Source organism: Lytechinus variegatus, chromosome 18 (assembly GCF_018143015.1).
Source record: "Lytechinus variegatus isolate NC3 chromosome 18, Lvar_3.0, whole genome shotgun sequence".
Lineage (NCBI taxonomy): Eukaryota > Metazoa > Echinodermata > Echinoidea > Temnopleuroida > Toxopneustidae > Lytechinus > Lytechinus variegatus.
Window position 1 is genome coordinate 2,575,011 of NC_054757.1, and position 22,503 is coordinate 2,597,513.

Consider the following 22,503-nt stretch of genomic DNA (forward strand, 5'->3'; position numbering starts at 1 on the left):
TCCATGAACCCTTAGGTTAAGATTCCGAGTGCGCCTTAGACTTAGCATTGCTAGGACCAACCAACTCTTTTGGATCCACGATTTAATCATTGAGGTGGGACTCTGAATCTGCCCTCCCCAGTCCTTATAGAGCTAATGGTCATCTGTGATCATAGACTCACCTCCTTCTAATAGACAGATACTCTTATTCATGACCTGTATGATCACAGACTCACCTCCTTCTAATAGACAGATACTCTTATTCATGACCTGTATGATCACAGACTCACCTCCTTCTAATAGACAGATACTCTTATTCATGACCTGTACGATGTAGCGATCATAGACTCACCTCCTTCTAATAGACAGATACTCTTATTCATGACCTGTACGATGTAGCGATCGTCACCCATGTTACTAGCAAAGATAGTAGGAGCCTGTGTGCTGAATCCTCCAGCTGCAACCTCGGTGATCTCCTGGCCAGTCTGAAGAACCTAACAAAACATGAATAGTAACAAAGAGTAGCTGGTTTATCTAGTGATTGTTCAAAAAAAGATGATTGAACAACACAAATAAGCACAGAAAGCCTATTGGCTTTAATTAAAGCTTTAATTAATCACTTAATTGGTTTTAATTAATTACTACAAACTTGCAGAGTAAAGAAATTGTTTTCATGGTTTCAGACAGCCATTGTTCTCATGTGACATAGAGTCTCCTGACTACCCTCCATTCAAACATCAGCTTAGAATAAAAGAGAAGAAAATGGAGAGTGAGCAAGATAAGGATAGAGGGGGTGAGAGGATGACAGAGGGAGAGGGGAAAAGAGATGAGAGAGAGGGAGACAGAAAGAGAGAGAGATAGTGAGAGGGAAGAGCTTCTGAGGATGTTTGTGGATAATGTGAAGCCGTAGACAAGTCTTTGTCACAGCTGGGACCTGTACCACATCATTCTGTATGCTTGGTATCCACAACACACAAAGATAGAGGGATAAATCTTTGCTTGTCTGTGGGGTTAAAGCATGCTGAGGGTTTGAACAGTGAGGGTATGGTTGCCATGGACACTAGCCATGTCTCGAACCTTTTACTAAGTCATCATCAACCATTGTAACTACTGAACATGTAGAAAATTAAATTAAAGTATTGACGGAAAAAAAAAAAGAAGGGCGTTTCCCTTTGGCACCCTCTCCATACTTTCTTTTTCTTCCTTCCTTAAACTCTTCTCCTTCATCCAATCATGTTCATTATGTAAACCTTTCACTGGAAAAACTTTAAATAACAACCCATTGTTGTGACGTTATGGCAATTGTCAATTGGTTTCTTTGGGCAAATGGCCTAACTGTAATGTCCTTAATTTCCCGACCACTTTCAGATTTTGCAATGTTTCATGACTTTCCAAAGCAGAATAAATTTTCAGAACTCATCACAATTACATACATGTGATGCAAATATGAAAGAATATAAATCATGTGTAATTAAACCTGTCTACAATTATCACTCATGGGAGACAGGAGAAGTGGCCTTCGTGAACAGATCCCTTTTTTTTCAATCCAGAACATTTATTAGACGTAATCAAAACGAGTAGCCAATGTAGAAAGGTGGTCACTAAAACTGTAACTAAATGCCAAATGTTCAGAATATTAGAACTCATCTGATTTTGGCATTGCCTCTTCTAGGTATTTGATGACTTACACAAAACCCAATTTAAAAAAATCTATTAATAATAATAATCCACTTTTATGTAGTGCTTAATACATCGGAATGACGTGTCTAAGCGCTTTACAGATATATTACTACCCGGTCATCGGATTCAATCAGTCATTCCCGCACACAATGTGTGCACATCCTCCACTTCCTGGGGAGTATTCCAGTCAGTCGCCTGTGAGGCGCACACAGTACTGGACAAGCAAAAATGACTTTCACATCCTACGTGGTACCCATTGAGCACCTGGGTGGCAAAGGGTGGATTAACACGCCAGACCGCAGTGGGATTCGAACACACGACCCTCTGTTTACAAGGCGAGAGTCAAAACCACTACACCACGGCTCCTCCACATGACACATGTTAAACATCACAATGCCCAAATTGAAGTAAAGATTCACATACCATGGATGAGTCTGCTTTGCTCAGGATCAAGTATGCGTGTTTGTCCTTGTCATCTGGGCTGCTCACTGAGTCTTCAGATTTCTCATCAGATTTCTGCAAATGTATGATACAAATTGAATTTGTGTGTTTCATATAACAAGTGTTTCATAAAGCTGTTCATAAGATACAAATGACTTTATGCGTAAAGTCAAGCGTAACTTTACGAACAGTTGCATGAAACATTCACCAGGTGTGCAAATTGCATCTTTATTTCTTAGGGGAAAAAAGTCAATCCACAAGACACTCATTAACATAGGTGAAGCATAAATTATGAAATTAAAACTTGACAATTCGAATACAAACAAATACTACAAACTTTCATGCAAATATTGGGTTACCGGTATGCAATTTAGTATACCAACGTGATGAATAAAGTCAACTGTTGAGCAATGAAATCTCAAATTAACTAAAAGGACTAATCGTTATCAGATGGCAAGTCCACCAAACAAAATTTCAGTTGAATAAATAAAGTTAACAAGCATCATGCTCAAAATCACATCAAGAAAAGTCAGAGTTCATTAAACACAAAAAAGGGCCTTCAAGAGCTTGTTGAACTGGTCAATGGATGTAGACATCTCCAGCAATGTGCTGGTGAAATGTCCTTCCATGTGTTCGCTGTAAAACTATGGAACCGTCTACCTGCTGCAGTGAAGACAGCCCCCTCTGTTGACCAGTTCAAGGAAGCCATTAAATCCCATCTATTTCGCTAAGAGTACAATGGATTGCATAAACTAAGCTGATCATTCTGAGGTGTTTAATAACTGTTTAAGTGGTCCAAGCCACTTAGTGTATGTGTGTGCAGTGCTTTGTCACCAAAAGGAAAGGTGCTATTAAAAAAATGACCAGTGGATTGGATTGGAGAAAAGTTGGCAGCTTGTTCAGAAGTTTAGCAGCAATAATGGTGAAAGAAATTATCAAACCATTAATCAGACTTCACTGACTCACCGTTTTCTTGAGGCTTTTAACGGTCCACATGTCAAGACATTGAGGAAGGTTAAAGGTCGTCACGACCTGAGGCCTTACTGTACGCTGTTAGAAAGACAATTGTGAAGAAAATGTGAAGTCACATGAAAGTCATTTTGAGCTATATACCACAGTTAAGCAACCTAAGTACTATCTAATATGGACAAAATTTGTAATTTTGTAGCCATTTCTTGTATCAATCTCTTAAGAAATCTAAATGCACAAATATATGCTTTCTCAGCTTTTTTTCATAAGGGCTACAAATGGGCTACAAAATAATGTTTAATCAAAATATACATTTTGCAAAGCTTCCTTGGTATATGGTTCTTGATAATAACAAACAGTAGTTTACCTGTAGAACAGATAGAGCTCCATTCTTGCCATATCCTGATGTGGTCACCAGCTCAAGGTCAGGATCAACATTACCTTGAAACTAAAAATAAAAGAACCAGATTATTACATAATCATGACCATTATGAAAGCAAATTAGCGACACACAATATTGATCAACCGACGATAGAATATTGATTTATTGAATTGAATAATATATTGACCATTATTAAACCAAAAAAGCGACACACCAAAAGATTGATCAACAGATGAAAGAATATTGATTTGTTTTTGTATCACTGCCTTTCTTTGGGTATTTCATCATGCAAAGAAAAACAGCCCATCTGAAATCTATCATTTTGCATGAACCAAATAAAACTGTAACTGGAGGATAGGTATCATCTAACAGTTTAGCCCGACACACTCTACAGTTCCTGCTGCAATCGATTTCCAAACAAACTACAGTAGCACTTGATATGAAAACTCCAACATATACACTCTGAACCATCAAATTCTGAATAAAGGTACAAATATTACAACTGAAATTTCCATGTTTTTTTAGCCTACATGTAAGAATAAAAGCAAATTCAATTTCAAATAGTAATGACATCATCAACATCGCCTGTGACTTGAAGCTCATTTGGATTTTACTCCTATCACAAGGCTTGCAGCTAGGCAGAATTCTGATTTCAGTATTCCTGGCATTGTGTTGAACTTCAAATTAAATAATTTCACATCTTAGAACTTTCACAAATTAATGCAAAGTGCAACTACGTGAATGCAGGAATGACATAATAATAATATATAATTCATATTATACAATTAAAGTGGATTATAAAGAGTTAGGGATGGATTTAGCAGAGAATAGTTACCTCTTCTGAGAGGAAAGCCGGTTCTCCCATGATCATGTTACCACATGGACCTATGTTAAGAAGACTATCACAGATCTGAAAAGAAATAAACAATGGGAAAAGACATGGAGGATAAAACAGACACTCTGATTCACTGATATGTTCGGAATGATTTTAGCCTCAAAAATGGATTCTGAGGCTAGAAGAAAAAGGATTACTTGTTACAGTTCCATGTCATTTGCTCTAGCAACAATCACTCCGATGGAAAATCTCCATATTAAGCCAAACATAAAATCTTACCTCAAAAACTAAATAAACCGTAATCATTAGATTATTCTGAACCAAAATCTCTTATTTCAATCCTAGCTCTAACCCGATGCCCAGTGAATCCATTTTCCTATTCTTTACTCTATTGCTCTGGACCTGTGCCTTGTTGCATAAACATTACCATAATGGTATCTTTGCTGAGCAATGGAAACTTTTGATCATCGTTACCATGGCAGTTACCGCTGGATGGCAATGGGCCCCCAAGTGTAGATTTGTAGTAAAATCACACGTAAACATTGCCGACTGCCATTGTACCATACCTCAAATGAATAAGATGTGAGTTGCGTTCCTGTTTTCTGAACCTCTTTGCCATACACCTCCAATTCATCAGGATCATCAAGAAACTTGGTGTCAGATGCTATTCAGAGTCAACAAAAATGCATACATGATCTGAATATCAGCCACTATCATCATTAGCATACATGCACACTGCTTTTAAGGTCATCCAATTTTTTTCTCCAATTGTAACAAAATTAAAGGGATGCTCCAGGCTGAAAAAATATATATCTAAATAAATAGAGCAAAATTCATAGAGTAAAATGCTGAAAATTTCATCAAAATCTGATAACAAATAACAAAGATATTGAATTTTAAAATTTAGCAATAAAATATGAAAACAGTTATATGCACGTCATCATGAATATTTATTAGATGGGCTGATGAGGTCATCACCACTTTCTTGTTCGTATGTTATTACATGAAATCACAATTTTTTCATTTTTTTTTCATACAAGTGCGAATGATATGTCTCCCTTGTAATAAAATAAGTTGCAGCAGTGAATATCTAATACACTTAATAAGTTGCTATTCCAATATTTTTGGTTCTTGAAGGAAAAAAATTTGAATAAACTTAATACAAAAGAACGAGTGGGGATATGACATCACCAGTTTGCCCATTGAATATTCACAAAGACATGCCTAGAACTGTTCCATTGAAATAATGCAAATCTTTAGAATGCCATAACTTTGTTATTCTTTATCCGATTTTGATCAAATTATCAGTGTTTTGTTTGTCTGATTTTTAGGTAATGTGTTCAAATCAAACATGTTCGGAGAATCCCTTTAAGCTTATTCATTTACTTTGTATGCCATTTATATTTTTTGATAAGCTTGTACTAATAACTCAAATTTGAATAATACATATTATGGAAATTCAATAAACATTAATAAATGAATGAATACATTATTCATTATATCAAGCACAGTAAAAATATTTATACCTCAAATTTATCTAGAATCGATTTTTAATATTGGTTAAAATCTATTAAGAGGTTACTGGATTATTTGGCATCAGAAAGTGGGCATGAGAAATGCAAAATATTTTGAGATCTTATAACTACAATACAAAAGAAAAATTGTGATCAACATGAAGGGTACGGATTGCAAGAGAGGAAGAAAGGCTTACCCATCCAGTCACTTGCATCATCACTCCTTATCTTCTTGCTTGGAGGTTCACCCTATAGAACAAAATGATTCCAAAACATTAACTCTGCTCAGCATAGCAACATTGATATCCAAACAAGATTCAATACTAACAGAATATCTCCGACATGACACAAGTCTTTCTTTGATGAGTAACAACCCAACTCAGAAGGGGGAGGTAGAAGGAGGGGGGGGCAAAGGGGTCATATTACCCCCTATCAAACCAAATATCAAGGGAAAATACTCCCCATGAGTGGTATTAATCATTTTAAGTTTTGTCCAGAGAAAATTCTTGCTGTGACAGCTGACAGCCTTTTCACTTTTTTTTAGGGGGGGGGGGTAAATCCTTGATTCGCCCCTGACCAACCTAACAAGAGACTACTGGTGATAAAATTTTATCTTAGGCCTTTTGATAAAGACAACTATCATTTTAAGAATTTTTTAAAAGCCATATAACAGCTATCAGATAAAGTACAATACAAAGAATATCAATGGCAACTCGTATGGCCCAGTGACAAAAGCAAGAACATGCCTCATACATTTATGCATATAAACATTCTTCCTTACCGCTTTTTGATCCCCAGATTTTGAAGCCTCTGTAAGAAAAATGCATATAGAAATAGTGCAAAAAGTCATAATGACCACACACAAATAATGTTTGATTGCTTAGAGTGAAAACCAAAACAATTGACTTAATGATACTTAATGATAACTGAGTACTAATAAAAAAAGATATCTCAAATATGCAAATAGAAAAAAGATAATTTTATTACTGGACTTATATCCAGGTCTGTCCCTGCAAACAATAATTTAAAATTTCAATGACCTTAAACCTCCATGAGAAAGAACTCATTGTTACTTTCTTGGAGGTGTGAAATGAAATATAATTCATATTTCATATTATGATAATACAGTCAATCATGCAATATATGAACAAAAAAAAAAACAATGCTGAAAGTATCAGATATCAAACATAAATGTCAGATTTAACTACACTAGTTTGAACAGACGACAATACAATGATCATCCAAGTGTTGGTATGTATACAATTTTAAGATGATACAAATTATTCTGATAGCAAAAATGAGTAGATTTATCAGCATTAAAATGTCAAGAATACTAATGCTATGCAGATCCTCAAATTGGCAATGCAACAAAGAAGTGTGATGTCACACACGGACAACTCTCCCCTTTGGACACTAAACGTACACCCCAATACATCCCAATTTGCTCATTCTAATGATAGGACAAACATTCAACCATGGTACATCTTTAAAAACCTGTAGTACCTGCCTTTCATAAGAATAAACACCTGGGGTGGTATTCTGGAACACTGTCATAACTTTTGTCATAAATTTTGTCATTTCTCTCCGAGATGTGACACCGCTATGATTGTCACAAATCGGTATTCTGAACATTGTCTTTTCCCTGTCATATCTCTCAAAGTTCCCGCCCATCTTTTCGGAAGCAAACCAATCAAAATCATCGTTAGTTCCCAGTGGGAGACCTTCTAGCCAATAGGAAGGCCCCGTGACAGGTAGGGCGTATCCCCAATACAGCTGTGGGCATCGCGCAATACGCGAATATTGATGCGCTTGATTACAAAGAGAGACAGGGAGCTGTGAAGGATTTTAGAGGAGAATTAAAAAACGAAGGAAAAACAGAGAAAAAGAGGAGGAATTAATATGTAGGGCCTAACTAATTTTAGCATGAAAAAATAGTTTTGAAAATTGTCATGGATGATGAGTGAAACTAATACCACAATCTAATCTAAATAATATCATTATATGCTTGACATTCAGTCGGCAGGGTATCAGGATAATTGGTACTAAAAGATATGACAAAATTTATGACTGCTACCCCCCTGTCATAACTTTTGTCATATCTTTTGTTGGTATGAAAGGATTCTGCGCATCTATAGGCGCGTATTTTTGGTGCGCACTAAAGAGAAGAGACGCAATTTATGACAATTTTTGTGACAAAAGTTATGACACCCACCAGAATACCGATTTTGTCATATCTCTGAGAAAAGATAAAATACGGAGATAAAACAATGTTCAGAATACCGCCCCTGGGTCTCGTAACACAAAGGTTAGCGATTGATCGTACGCTTGATTTTCATGATCGATTGTACATTGTAGTCAGTGGAATCAATCATAACAATGTTCTACGATCAATCGCTAACCTTTGTGTCCAAGCATTAGTACTAACCTGACGAGCTGGTTTCTGATACTTTCTCAGTGTACCTCAACAACAGAGAGTTACCAAGACGAGACCCTAAGAAGAGATAACCATCTCCCACTGGACATATCTGAAATTAAAATAAAAACATCATCACATGTGGATCAAACTGTCTATCATTTCATTTAAAAAATCTTACAGGTATTGGCTTTGGCAAGTTTAGAATTTACATCAGCAAGGCTATAATTTCGGCATATTTGTTTTTCCAAAATCTTAATGGACCGAATTCACAAAGGTGGTTTTGAAAACCCACGGTTGAATCCATGGTTTAAGCAGATTTTCTTAAATTTAGCGCGTATCGGACGCGTGTATAAAAAATGTCCAATTCTGATGCACGCTTTTGTCACAGTGCGCCAATCTGACGCCTGTTACCATGGTTAGATATGCTGTTTTATTCATGAGCTCACTGTTTGAAGAGTGGACTCCTTATTCAAAACAGTGGACTCATGAATAAAATAGAGTGGATAACCACGGCAATGGGCATCAATTGGGGGCACTGTAACAAAGCGCGCATTTGCATTGGACATTTTTTTAATATACGCAGTAAAATCACCATAATTTATACAGGAAATCTGCATAAAGCTTGAACTCAACCGTAGGTTTTCAAAACCACCTTTGTGAATTCAGGCCAATGTATTCCGTTGAGTTAGGCACAATGTCAAAAGTTAAAGCCATGTTTATCCAACTGCAGGAATCCAGCAAGCACCTTTCATTACCAATTCTTATGTTACATCATAGACAAAACTTTCTATTCCACATTCATGAACATATTACAATACACACATTGCAATGAAGAATACATTTCTTTACAGTGGAAATTTATCATGAAATAAAAGTTTGAGGACATTTTCAGGATAACTGTATTGTCATATAGACAATAATGATTCAAAATTACAACCAAAACTTTGCTTTATCTTTACTAATACATCTGGGCCCTGTCTAACAAAGAGTTGTGATTGATCTGATCAATTGCAACTATGGACGGCCAGCAATATCAACATCGAAAATGCAAATATGTTCAAAGCATTATCTAGAGTATGAATACATATCCATAAATTCATTGATTTCTTGACAATTTGGTGTGTTCTCCTTTGTTTACAAAGGACATTTTACAAATTTCCTGTAGAAGAAATTATAACATTGATGGATTTCCATAGAGTTACGATTGATTGGATCGATCGTTACTCTTTGTAGGACGGAGCCCTGTTAATCTAAGTTTACTTACACAAGTTGTGAGTACGCTAGCAGCAGCTTTATCAAGATGAAACCCTCGGACACTCCTCATACCGTCAACAAGCAACGTTAAAACATATCTGTGTTACATAAAGACATTCAATTGATTACTATGACTGGTTGTAACTTTTTAAATGTGGTTTGCAATAGACTGAGTTATACAATTGATCATAGCTTTTACTTCACATGGCCGTAGTAAACCAATTAGTATATTCAAATGAACATTACACAAACAACAAATATCCCTTCAATCAAAATGGTATAACATCTTAATGAAAAGGTCTCCATCAAAATAACTTACCCCATCTTTTTTTTCCTTACATTTTAACAAAATATTAATGTATTTCAAATAACTTTGTTGAAATGGTGGCCAAAATGATTCATTTGAATGAAAAATGTACCTTTGCAGTTATAATGTTAGTACATACTTGCAGATTTCAACTTAACCCAATTGAGTCAGAGCCCACATACAGGCATGCTGTGGTTTTACATAGAATGCATATTACTAGTATAGTGCAATATGCCAGTCTCCAGTGCATTACGCCAGCATGATGAAATTCAACAGCAATCAATTTTGGCTTGTCTATTCCAGTTAAGACTGATAAGCTTCATAACAAATCATGAAACTTAAATAACATCAATTAATTATACCAAGAGCCCGAGACGAGATGCACTTATGCATAGGCAACTACATTCAAGTAGCAGAGAGATGTTCATCCCCCTAATGTAAATACAATATCATATGGGCAAAAAGCATTTCAATATTCAGTCCCTCAACTATGGAATAAGATTCCCGATAACATCAAAGAATGCTATTCTCTTGATCTTTTTAAGCCTATGTCAAAGTGATACCTTTTCCAAAGATGAATTCAAATTTCCTAATGATGCATTAATTATTTCCGAATTGTCAAAATTCAGTTTCAAATATGTATAATGATGTATTTAAGTTCAGTATGATTGTTTTACCTTTTCTTTCTCTCTCTCTTTCTGTCTCATACTACCTTTGAGAGCGCTAAGAGACTTGACTGTAATTTGCGTTATATAAAAAATTACATTTAATTATAGATTTATTATAATGAAGAAGTAAATACATACATCTCTCCATCTTTCAGGGACAGTGCCAATCTGTCGTATGATATGAACGTTGCTTGGGTGCAATCCATTGATAGCTTCACGCCTTCTTGAATTTCTGTCGAGGAAAATATAGGATTATATTATAAAATCGTGATATGGATCTTTATCATATGATTGGCTGAAATTCATCATGTGACCAGTCATTTATTTTAGCTATTACACAAACAGGAAACTTTGCTAATGACTGGTACTAACAACTCATTCTATTGAGCAGTCATTAAGTTTTGAGTCGAGGATGGTTTATTTAATAACAAGGGTCCAAATCAGTATCATATAAAACATATACACACATTATTTTACTTGGGATTAGAATATTTATTGAAACTTGTGACCTGTGAAACAGTCCGAACACCCTCGTCTATGCCTCTTGTACCTCCAGTGTGTAATTCTTACTAGCGCCCTAGATAATGTGTATTATTTGTTATATTAAACATCATCTCTGTAAGACTTGACACAACTAAATGTTAATACTTTCTTGCATGTATATAGAGGAAATGTCTATGAAATATTCTCATGAAAATTTAATACTTAATCCACACTATGCTGCACTTGACCCAAGTGAAGTGAATGGGTACCCGAGCGCCCGATCGAGGTAGCCGTGCTAATGCTGGGTAATAATAACATTATCATGTTAAGCAAGACCCGCTGGTAGAACAGGTTTTGGAACTGAAGTGGCTACCCTGGGTAAAATATGATGTTATTATTTATTATTATTATTATTCTCATACTGATTCTTATTCTCCTGAAGATGGCAGGAACATACTTGCAGAAACATCAAGTTTTGGTGGTTTTTTCAGAACCAAACTTAATTGTGACAAAAAAACATAAACATAATTTTCAAGAACTTACTTAATGGGAATGCAGTACTCCAATCTGTGAGTGAGTTGAGAGATACACCATACGGCGGAATGCTTTGATTCAAGTATAGGAGTGAGTTTACTGCTAAGATCAAGACACCACCTGAAAAGAAAAAAACAGATACATGTTGTAATTCTAAGAAATATGTTAAAATTCATGACAGTTATGACACATCCATCATTCAGACAGCAACTCTTTAGTCATGTGGGAACAGACACATTTAGACATGTTGCAAACTGCATCACCGCTGTTTGGTCATTCAGCCGAAGAGGGCCTCCTGTCACTTCTAAAATTTTGAATACTCACAGCTTGATAGAACGGCCCTAGATTTACTAACTGCTGCTGCGAACAGATGACTTTTTTTGTTTGTCAACAAACAAAATGGCAGCCTCTATGCCTAGTACTAGTCGCAAGACTCACAAGATGATTCAAGCAAGTCAACGACGACAAAATTAAGGATTTTATGAACTTAGGTGACAGTCCTAACGTACAGAAACAGATTAAGTATGCTGTATTAATATTCAATGAATTTTGTGCCGAAATTGATGGGGTAAATTGTGATGAGATTGATGCAAAATCCCTTGAATCTGCTCTCACAAGATTCTTAAGTTCCCGAAAAAAAACATGGTGCTTTGTACAGCAAGAAGTCCATGCAATCTATAAGCTTTGATTTGCAGAGACATAAAGACCTTGAAACTTGACATCATCAATGATTCTGCTTTCTCCATGAGCAGCAAGAGCTTCAAGGCCCTGATCAAGAAACTCAAATCAAGTGGGAAAACCAACGTCAAACACCACCCACCCATCAGCAAAGATGATATGTTGCTGATCCAAGATAGTTTGGACACAGACACACCCAATGGCCTACAGGGGAAGGCTTTTGTGGATAGTATGATTTACTTCGCCAACAGGGGCTATGGAAAACCTGAGGAGCACGCAACCCAGTGATTTTATTTTTCATGAAAGAGAAGACGGTGATTTCTAAACAATGAGAGATGTGAACACAGAGAACCACCAAGATGATGGTGAGACACAAACAGACCTGCCAACCTCTAGGAATGAAAAATTGTATTCTGTGATAAAAAAAAAATGCATTTTTCCCAAAAACCTGTATTCCATAATAAAATGCGTGGTGTGCTGCATGCAAGCTAAAATGCGCACTGCTCTTGCAGATGAAAAAACAAACATTGAAACATATGTGTATATCTCACCCAAGTTTTCACAAAATGATTGGAAAAAATCAAATTACCTGAAATTACATTGATCCAATAAGCATATTGTGTGAGTCTTATGAAATAGATACGTATAGAGATTATTTTTCTCAATAAATAACGATTTATGTAAAAAAAGAAAAAAAAATTAAATAAAATCATATTTTTAAAAGAAATAACGTACTGCCGTATTTTGGTTGCAAAAACGTACTGGTTGGCAGCTCTGCACAAGGACAAATGCACTCTCTCCCAGGTAATATCAATCACTGCCCTGTTGCAAATATGTTGCAAAACTCCAAGAAGTTTGACGAAGAAAGCTACTGGTATGATAACCAGGTGTTGGGAAAGAACAGCCTAGCTTCTATGGCCAAGACAATTACTATGGATGCCAGTCAGATGTGGTAAAACTTATACTAACCATTCACTGAAGGCAACTAGTATCTCAATTTTAGATCATGGCAGTTATTTTTTGTAATTCCTGTTTTATTGATCCTTTTTCATCCATAGTAAACATAAACAAAACATTCATGAAATAACGAATCACACAGTAATATTAAAATGACGTTGGCATATAAAATAACATGTCTAACATACAAAATAGAACAATATAAGAAGACATGTTTCTATGCTGGTTATAACCCGAGAGACATCATGTTGGTTTCGGGCCACTGCTCAGAGATGAGCAATCCAAGAACTATTCATGTACAAGTGAAATGCATGAGAGAAATATGTCGCACACATTATCATTAATTCATAGTTCAATGTCCTCATCCACTGAGAGAAAGGAGAATGATCCAGGACCATCTCATGAAGATGACGAAGAAGACGACCCCAGTTTCAATCTGCTGATAGTCAAGTTGAACAAATCATGAATGACATGCCCGACTCTGTTGATGTTCTTGATGATTGATTGTTAACAGTTTTAGTAATGCACCCCAGCATCAGCGTAAATGTCACCCCCCAGACCTGCTACCAATATTATGACACTACGTCACTACCACAGACAGGAACGCTGAATTTGAACCAGCAGATGGTTCAGCTGCAACAAATCTTTCATGGCTGTAACATCAATATATATATCAATACTAAAAACAATGGAAAGAACCTTGTGCATACGTTGTTTAACGTTTTCGTGTTTTGAATTGTTCCTGATGTTAAATATTGAACCTTTTATTGAACTTATTGAGCGAAAAAATTGTTTGCATGCACAAGGACCACTGAAGCATGATATGAACTAATGTAGATTATATTTAAAAAACAACTTTTGCATGCACAAGCCACAAGGACCCGTGAACCACTGAGTTTTTGGATAAACTTGTTGAAAAAATTGATATTATGCCTAGGCTATGGATCCAGCAGAAATGGTGGAGCAGTGATAGTAAGGTAAGCATTTAAACTTTTCATAAAAAAGATGTGATGGGGAAAGTTATAAGTGGAAGGGATATATAACAAATATACCATGACCCATTCTCGGAACAGGCTAAAACTATTTGCACTCAGGAAATCACATAGTACTTTTCTCCCGAGGGCCGTTGGACTTCATAAAATAGTACTATGTGAAGTTCCTTCGATGCCAATAGTTTTAGCCAGGTCCTCGAGTGTCATTGTATATTTGTATACTATTGCCCACATGAGCAGTCAATATTTGTATACTATTGCCCACATGAGCAGTCAATAGTTGTATACTATTGCCCACATGAGCAGTCAATATTTTTATACTATTGCCCACATGAGCAGTCAATATTAGTATACTATCCACTCACCGATAGGTTTAGGGACAGCTTGGACCTGTCTGCAATCATAAGGAAGACTACTCTGAGACCAGATGATAGGATGTACTTTCTGGGCCATGTTGAGTGACAGGGCTACGATTGAACAGGTATCCTGTCTTACTGCTACACGTCTGCAGAGAGTGCCAGACATAAACAGGAGAAAGGATCACCATTATTTAAGCAGAAAAGAAAGTAGTTTCGGAAAACAATAATTTCGTAAGAAAGTCTTTAAAATCCAGGTCAACTGTCACTAAGTAGCAAAAAGATGTATTTCACAAAATAATAAAAATTATAAATTTGTTATCATTTATCCTATTTCTAAGCATTTTTGCAGTTTTACTTCATTGAATTTTGAATTTACATGAATGAATTAAACTAATTCAGATCAGCTCACTAACAAAAATGCACATTCCTTTAAAGTAAACTTGATTATAGAGAAGACCTGAGGAGTGTTTCATCAACACATTTGTCCGACAAATTATCAGATCTGACAAATTTCCTTGATTATGATTGGCTGAGTTTAGATCTCTCTTACTAACTTACTACATGGCAACAGTCAGATAAAACATCTGACTAGTCTTTTCACCAAACACTCCACTGATGACACACTTACCCTGGCCATGTACGAAGTGGCTCATAGAGGATGAGTAACGTAGGCTCATAGTAACCATGTAGGAACTGAACATCTAAGATATTACAGATTGGATCATCCATTTCATTCAGTCTGATTACATAACTGGGCATCAAGGCTCCACGTCGTGTACTATCAAGTTTAGGAAACGGAGAGAAAGGATAAGTACAAAATTACCGGTAATTGAAAAAAAATGGTAATTCATTAATTCACTCACACTGTTCATGATATTAAGGGCTGACTTGACAAACTGGAAGACTCCCTTTCTGTCATTTCTAAGATTTTGTTCTAAAATGAGTATATATGCAGTTATATTTGCAACGTAATAGTTTGTAAATGACGGTGCTCCTGGCCCTATCTCCTTAATGGAGATAGAGTTTTGTTCATCAAACCACCCGCCCAAGCCCTCCCTAGGAAATTCGTTTTCGGGAAGGTTTCCGTCGGTCGACCGTACCATCTTGGACAGCCAGAACAGGGAGTTGGAAGCGTGTTCCCTCTGTAAAGTGAACAGGCACGTGAGAAAAAAGTGCCAACCAACATAGCAACAGAAACTATGGACGCCACAGATCTTCGACTAGATGACGATCGCCCAAGACAAGCCGCCGCTGCTAGCCTCACTACAAGCACTTAGTACAGTGGAAAAGCTAAGAAGTAACTTAATCTACAGGATTTTCTACCTGTCCCAACCCCATCAGATCAGAAAGCTAGTCGACCACGAAAAGCGCCTAGTGTGATGAATGCTATAGTTGTGGAAAGCGATGGAAAGTTTTCATCTACAGACGAAGATCCTGGAGATAAGTCTAAAGGAGATAGAGCAAAGAGTAGTTACGGATCAAGCTCGGAAACAGAAACAAGCGATTGCGATAGTGATGACAAGGGCACCACGCTGTCAACTGAAACAACTCCACTACAATTGGTACAAGATAAAAGAAAACCCTCAAAAAGCAAAAAGACAAGCAAAAATGAGTGGAAAGAAATTACAGAAATTGATAAGCAGTAAGAAAGAATGTCAAACCATCAATTCATAGATAAGTCTATGTTAGATTTTGTTTCTCTGAATATTGGCAATAATGAGTGGAATATTCCTGGTATCCCTATGAAAGAAAGGCATCAAATTTAATCATTTTTAATGATCATTATCGATTTAACCATGCAATACTTATATTATATTGGATGGCTGAGATTGGAATACCAGAAATATTCAGAGCTTGGGCAAATATTCCATGAATCATAGATGAGTGGAATATTTCTGGCCCTGACTGCAATTTGTGGAATATTTCCCTTTACGAGTGGAACATTTCTGGTATTCCATGAAATAAAGCCATCCAATATAATTATTATCATCTATCCCATCCACCACCCCTCCCCCCCAAAAAAAGGCGAAACATCACCTTAGGATCAATTTTGGTTATTGACATGCAATTTGCACGTAGTTAACTATGACGTCATCGAGCATAATTGTGCTCTATGCTGCACATCGCATTGCTTTCTTTGTTGTACGCATTGAATATTTCACACATTCGCATGTGCGCATAGACTGTTGAATAGGATCTCATATTCAATGGCATATTTTGTACAGGAGCCTATGGAATATTCGGCGGATTTCGTTCCTTTTTAAGCATACGCTGTGATACTGCACAGGCATTTGATGAAAATATGCGTTTTTAATGTATCACTAAAGCACTCTAGATATAGATGATGATGCACATCAAGTGTTGTACAGGAGGTCCATCATGCAATCAGCTCTGATAATAATATGCAAGTCATGGGGACCAAGATACACAGTATGTTTTTGATGCACCACCATAACACCCTTTATAGGTAATAATATTTCATATCTCAAATGAAGTGCAATGGCCCAGTGGATTTATCTCCAGACTTTGAAACAGTGGATCTTGGGCTTGAATCTCAGCCATGGCTTAACTTTCTACAGCAATAAACTGATTCACATTGTGCTGCACTCAACCCAGGTGGGTACCGGACAGGAAAAAATTCTTTGATAAGCTTTCAAACTGTAAGAGGCTTGCCAAATTAAAGCAAGGGGTAATAACATCCAAGTTCATTTAAAAGCGCTTAGAGATGTTAAATGGTAAAATAACTTAACATTATACATATATGGTGTGAAATATATACGTGAAGTAAATTACCTCGTACTGAGGGACTTATCAAGGTCTTCAATCAACCCCTCTCTACGGAATGGTAGAACCACAAGCTTTGAACCATAGGTTAACATGATAGCACAGCGATGGTCAGGATCAACTCTTACTATGGGGTGGTAGATGTTACGATAAACACCCTCCTGAAAATTAATTGATATTACAATTCAATACACATGTTGATAGAAATTATGATATTTACTAAAAAACAATGAAGATACTTCTACTATTACTACTACTCATACTAATAATAATAATTACGATAGTAATAATTACAATAATAATAAATTACTTATAACAATACCATCCCTTCTTCCATTAAGGAGGCATCTACATGCTCTGCATTCAAAGGTAGCCTCAAAACTTATTTGTTTAAGCGGGTTTATGATTGAGACAGTCTACATAATAGCTTTAATCCTCTCTCTTTCTTTGTCTATTTTCCTATTAAACGCATAGACGCCCATGGGCAGTGACGCGCTATTCGAGCAAAGTTGTATTATTATCATTATTAACAACTATACCAAAAAAATAATAATACACCATAAACAACAAAAATAACAATTATTCTTTATTTATACAGCACTCTACTCATAAGGTGATATCTCTAAAAACATTGTTTGTACAACTTAAAAACAAGTACAAAAAAAATTGCCTCATAAAATGCATCACAAATCTAAAGCTTACTATTACCCCAATTCTCCCCTTGGAAATGAAAAAAAAATTCATAGAATAGAATTTATTTTGAGTGTGAAGGTTTCTTTCTTACCTTGGTTTCATCTTCCTCAAAGTAATGCATCGAGAGTGTCTTGAGATCATGCATGTTGGGATCATACTCAACAATGGACACCTAAATTATTACAGAAACAAAGTGTTAAGGATGAGTCATTCACGAGCATTTTTCATTCCTATTTCAGCTACCAGTATACAAACATAAGATGCTAGCCAGTACCGAAGTGCAGACAAGTTCAAGTTTAAATTATTGTCTGAAGGCAGTATGTGACAGTCAGAGTTGTGACATATACTGTCTTTATTTTATATGTTTTTATTGTTTTCAAATGTTAGAAATTTAAAAAAAAATGTAATTAAATTGATCTAAAAAACAAGTTATATATTTTTATTGTACAGACAATGGTGCAAGTTCTTTTACCTTTGCATTCATAAAGCTGAGAAGAAGAGCATCCCGTCCTGATCCAGTCACTTGAGCGCTCTGCATTGACATTACCTTACCAAAGATATGAAACGTAGCTGCTTCCTGAAGTTTCTTCTTCGGTTTAGAATCTAATTAGAAAGAGAGTACAATGTTACACATGAGGATTAATTGTATAAACTCTGTGCCATCTTTTCTCGGTATCTTGGGGGATACCCTACTCCAATTATCTCCATCTTTACCCGCCTCCTAAATTATTTTCTTCCCCACTTTTCTTCTGCCTCTGCTGACTCTTCCATCGTCCCTCATATTTTTCCTCTGCTTTCCCTGAATTCCTCCTTTCTCTCCACATACTTCAAATTTATCTTCTTCCGCTGCATTCATCATTTTCTTCTCTTTCATCCTTCTTAACTCCCCTAGAGCCGCTAGTCTACTGTGCAAACCCTTCACTCGAGTAAAGGGTCTGAATTGCAGCCTACTCATGCCTTGTGTACTGAAGGCCCAAACAGCAAGTTTTGTATGTGCTAGTCTTTGCATGGAGACACACTTGTTGATCAAAGTTTCAATCAGGGTCTGTGCCTGGAGAATATACAGCCTCCACCTCATTAATCTTCTCCTTTTAATTCTTATTCTTCTTGGTCTTCCTAAACTCCAGCAATACCACAAGGCATTTTTGTCAGCAACAGAGTAGACTGTCAAACAAACAAATGTCATAGGCAATCACCATAAATCATAAAGTGATATTCTCTCTACTGGTTTTCTTTCTCTCACCTTTGTCAGTTGGCTTGCTGGAGTCGATGGTGATCATGGTATAGACAGTCAGCTCCGACCCCTTGGCCACCACCAGGTTCTGTTGATCTGGTGAGAAGAAATGACAGTAGACACAGTGCTCCACCCCTGTCGGGGGATGGGCTTCACGGTAGAACGCATACATCTTCACCGGTTACTTCTCCCACTAAAGTAGCTCCTGTACACTGGATTGACAATGGGTGGTCCAATCCAAACCTAAGAGCAAGTTGTTCTGCAAAACAAAAATATCAGAGAGGCAGAAAGGTAAAAAAAAAAATAAAGACAAATTTGATAAAAACTATTCAAAGTAGTACATTTTTGGTAAAATGCCAATTCATCCACTAACCACATGGTCTACCTTCATTTAGTCTAATGCTACTCCTTCCAACATTTCGTCTAAAAACCATTTGATCCATTACTCATTTGGTCCTATCATCACTTTGTCTAATCACCAGTTTGTCTATTACCATTTCGTCTAATAACCAGTTGGTCTAATACCCATCTTCTTTTCCTTCATTTTGCACATTTAACACTTAAGTTTAATTAGACCAAATGGTATATGGACTAAATGGCTATTGGACCAACTGGTTATTAGACGGAATGGCCTTAGACTAAATGAAAGTAGACCATATGGCGAGTGGACAAACTGATGGTAGACCAAATGATAATATATAAGTTGGCAATTGGACGAATTGGCATTAGACGAAATGGAAATACACAATTTTTTTTAATCATTCAAGTATTTAATATTAGATAAACAATTCACTGATAATGCACGTTTCTCCTAGATTGTAAAAGGTTACGATGTTGTATTGACCATTTATCCTCCTGATATGCTTTGGCACAGGTCATGCTCAATGAAACAAAGCCCAATCATCATCACACTCACAGCAAAGTTCTTTATTCTACTGTATGATGGGGGTGGGGTGTCCAGACACTTCAAGCTTTTAAAATCTTCTTTTTTGTCTTTGGATTACAGAAAAATGTATGAGGGGAGCAATAAAAAAAACTTTCTTAAAAGTTGTAAGGGGAGCACTGCAAAAAGCTCTTGTTTGACATACAAGGGGAGCTTTTTTTTGTTTCCGAAAAAAAAAATGGATGAAGGAACACACACCAAGTTACAAACCACAACTGAGGAGACAAACAGTCTGATGTAAATGTAACATTTATCTCAATGAACTCTTTTAATTGTCATTCTAGCCATGTGTAATAATTGCTTCCCCCTTCTTATTTGACTGAGAATGGGGTTTTCAGGTTGGCTCTCACAGTTCAATCATGGACTGACACTCTTATTAGGTGGTCTGTCATGAATATGACAGATCACCTATTATATTCGTCAGAATTTTCTTTATTTTTATTGCCAAAGCTAGTAACCACTTTATCTCAATATCGGGCATGTCAATTTTCTTGATTTTCATGTCATGTATGGCAATCATTATGGACATGCGAAACGAAACTTTTCAAGGTTATCAAATCATGATGACGTCATCTAGGCGCCATTTTGTAAAATTAAATGATTAATCATATCATCGCAACTAATCGTCAAAAATTATCCATATTTGCATCATATCAAGTTCAGGTGACAAGTCATCAGGACATGTCAACAGAGGTCATGCAAAGGTCACGACGCGCACGTACGCGCGCGTCAAATTTTAAAAATTTTCCAAATCAACCGTGGTCAAGTTTGGGTACGTTTCAGGCCATTTTGAGCATGTCAAGAATTTGCGCGCGCACAGGTATGCGTGCGCGTTCTTGCTCCTACCATCGCTATGCCTCTTCGAGTCGTCATTTATTTTGTGTCTGTCCATCGTCCATGATCTTCTGATTAATTTGATACCTCATTAAGCCTCTTACGACCAATAATACCGGAATGCGCGTCCATTCAAATTTGCATTGCACGCGTGTGCAAACTCGCAAAATAAGTCATAAGTGGGCAAAAATATGCCAATATAAAATTCACTGTAGCTCTTCAGGGAGTCCGTTGACCCCCAATTTTTTTTTCCTATTCGAATAGAGTATGAATTGGAGATATGATTTTATGCCACATTTGACCCTTAAAAACATCGTGACGTCATCAACATGGCGTCGGAACTAAAAATTAGTGTTTTCTGTTTCATGATGTCACCACACTCATGTAAATTGATTCTAATTACGTAAATATTGGTCTTTTCTCGCCAAATTTTCAATATGTTTTACCTTAGAATGTACCCTTTAGACAATACGTCCATTGTTTCATTTTACAGCTTGAACTATTCTAAAAACTGGAATTTGTTCTAGGTTTGTCATCATGACATTTTTCGACTTGCAACAATTTACATTGACAATATGTTTCCTGTTTTGCACTCCATGTCTGTCCGGAAGATCGTGGTCGACTGGATAACGCACCTGCCTGGTAACGCTAGGGTCGGTGGTTCAAACCTCGCTTGACTCTCTTTTTTTTTTTAGGTGATCTGTCAATTGACAGATCACCTCTTATGTTTCTACGAATTTTCTTTTTTATTTATTTCTTTATTTATTCTTTTTATTAGGTGATCTGTCAATTGACAGATCACCTCTTGTGTTTCTACGAATTTTCTTTTTTATTTATTTCTTTATTTATTCTTTTTATTTATTTTTCTTTTTCCACCCTTTTCTTGTTCCACCAAAATCATCAAAACTATTCAATCAATTTTCATCAAAATATTATCAATTATGGACAGTTATCATACAATGTGTACGAAACAAGTTCAACGTCAAATGGTCATCGTGACGTCATCTACGCGCCATTTTGTAAAATCACATTATCAACAATATCTCCATTATCAATCATCAAAAATTAACAATATTAACATCAAATTAACTTCAGATCAAGGGTCAACTGTCCATGTCATCAAAGGTCATTTACAGGTCACGACGCGCATGTACGCGCGCGTCAAAATTTTAAAATGCTCAAAATCACTTTTTGATCAAAGTAGAGTACGAATCAGGTCATTCTAAGCATTTCAGAAATTTGCGCGCTCACAGGTTTTCGCGCGCGTTTACGCGCGTAACGTCCTTACGCAACGTACAACTGCACTTTATTTTACATCAATGCATTCTTTATGAAATTTCCAATAATTTGATACCTTAACCGACCTTCTACGATCAGTAATGAAGGAATGCGCCTCCGTCAAAGTTTGAATTACGCGCGCAAGCGCGCGTTCACAATAGGCCAAAAATGTGCAAAAACATGCTTTTACAAAATTCTATATAACTCTTCAGATAGTCCGTTGACCCCCAAATTTTCTTTTATATTCGGATAGAGTAGGACTTGTAGATGTGATTTCATGTCACATTTG

At 36.4% G+C, this 22,503-nt stretch overlaps 1 protein-coding gene across 2 annotated transcripts in view; it reads right to left on the reverse strand.

Annotated features, from left to right (window-relative positions):
- LOC121431638 (cleavage and polyadenylation specificity factor subunit 1-like) overlaps positions 1-22,503 on the reverse strand; it is a 49,454-nt gene that overhangs the window by 21,100 nt on the left and 5,851 nt on the right. Inside the window, exons 2-19 of one of the 2 annotated variants that reach the window (XM_041629237.1) lie at positions 19,169-19,418; positions 18,398-18,528; positions 18,017-18,097; positions 17,242-17,393; positions 15,077-15,226; positions 14,455-14,594; positions 11,472-11,582; positions 10,584-10,677; positions 9,481-9,568; positions 8,226-8,325; positions 6,582-6,610; positions 5,998-6,049; positions 4,853-4,950; positions 4,287-4,361; positions 3,437-3,517; positions 3,067-3,150; positions 2,083-2,175; positions 332-473 (exon numbers count right to left, since the gene is read on the reverse strand). In XM_041629237.1, coding sequence (XP_041485171.1) covers positions 332-473; positions 2,083-2,175; positions 3,067-3,150; positions 3,437-3,517; positions 4,287-4,361; positions 4,853-4,950; positions 5,998-6,049; positions 6,582-6,610; positions 8,226-8,325; positions 9,481-9,568; positions 10,584-10,677; positions 11,472-11,582; positions 14,455-14,594; positions 15,077-15,226; positions 17,242-17,393; positions 18,017-18,097; positions 18,398-18,528; positions 19,169-19,331 — 1,864 coding nt within the window. In that variant the 5' untranslated portion in view covers positions 19,332-19,418. Of the gene's footprint in view, positions 1-331; positions 474-2,082; positions 2,176-3,066; positions 3,151-3,436; positions 3,518-4,286; positions 4,362-4,852; positions 4,951-5,997; positions 6,050-6,581; positions 6,611-8,225; positions 8,326-9,480; positions 9,569-10,583; positions 10,678-11,471; positions 11,583-14,454; positions 14,595-15,076; positions 15,227-17,241; positions 17,394-18,016; positions 18,098-18,397; positions 18,529-19,168; positions 19,419-22,503 lie in introns of those variants that run through there. The other variant, XM_041629236.1, reaches the window with a different exon arrangement.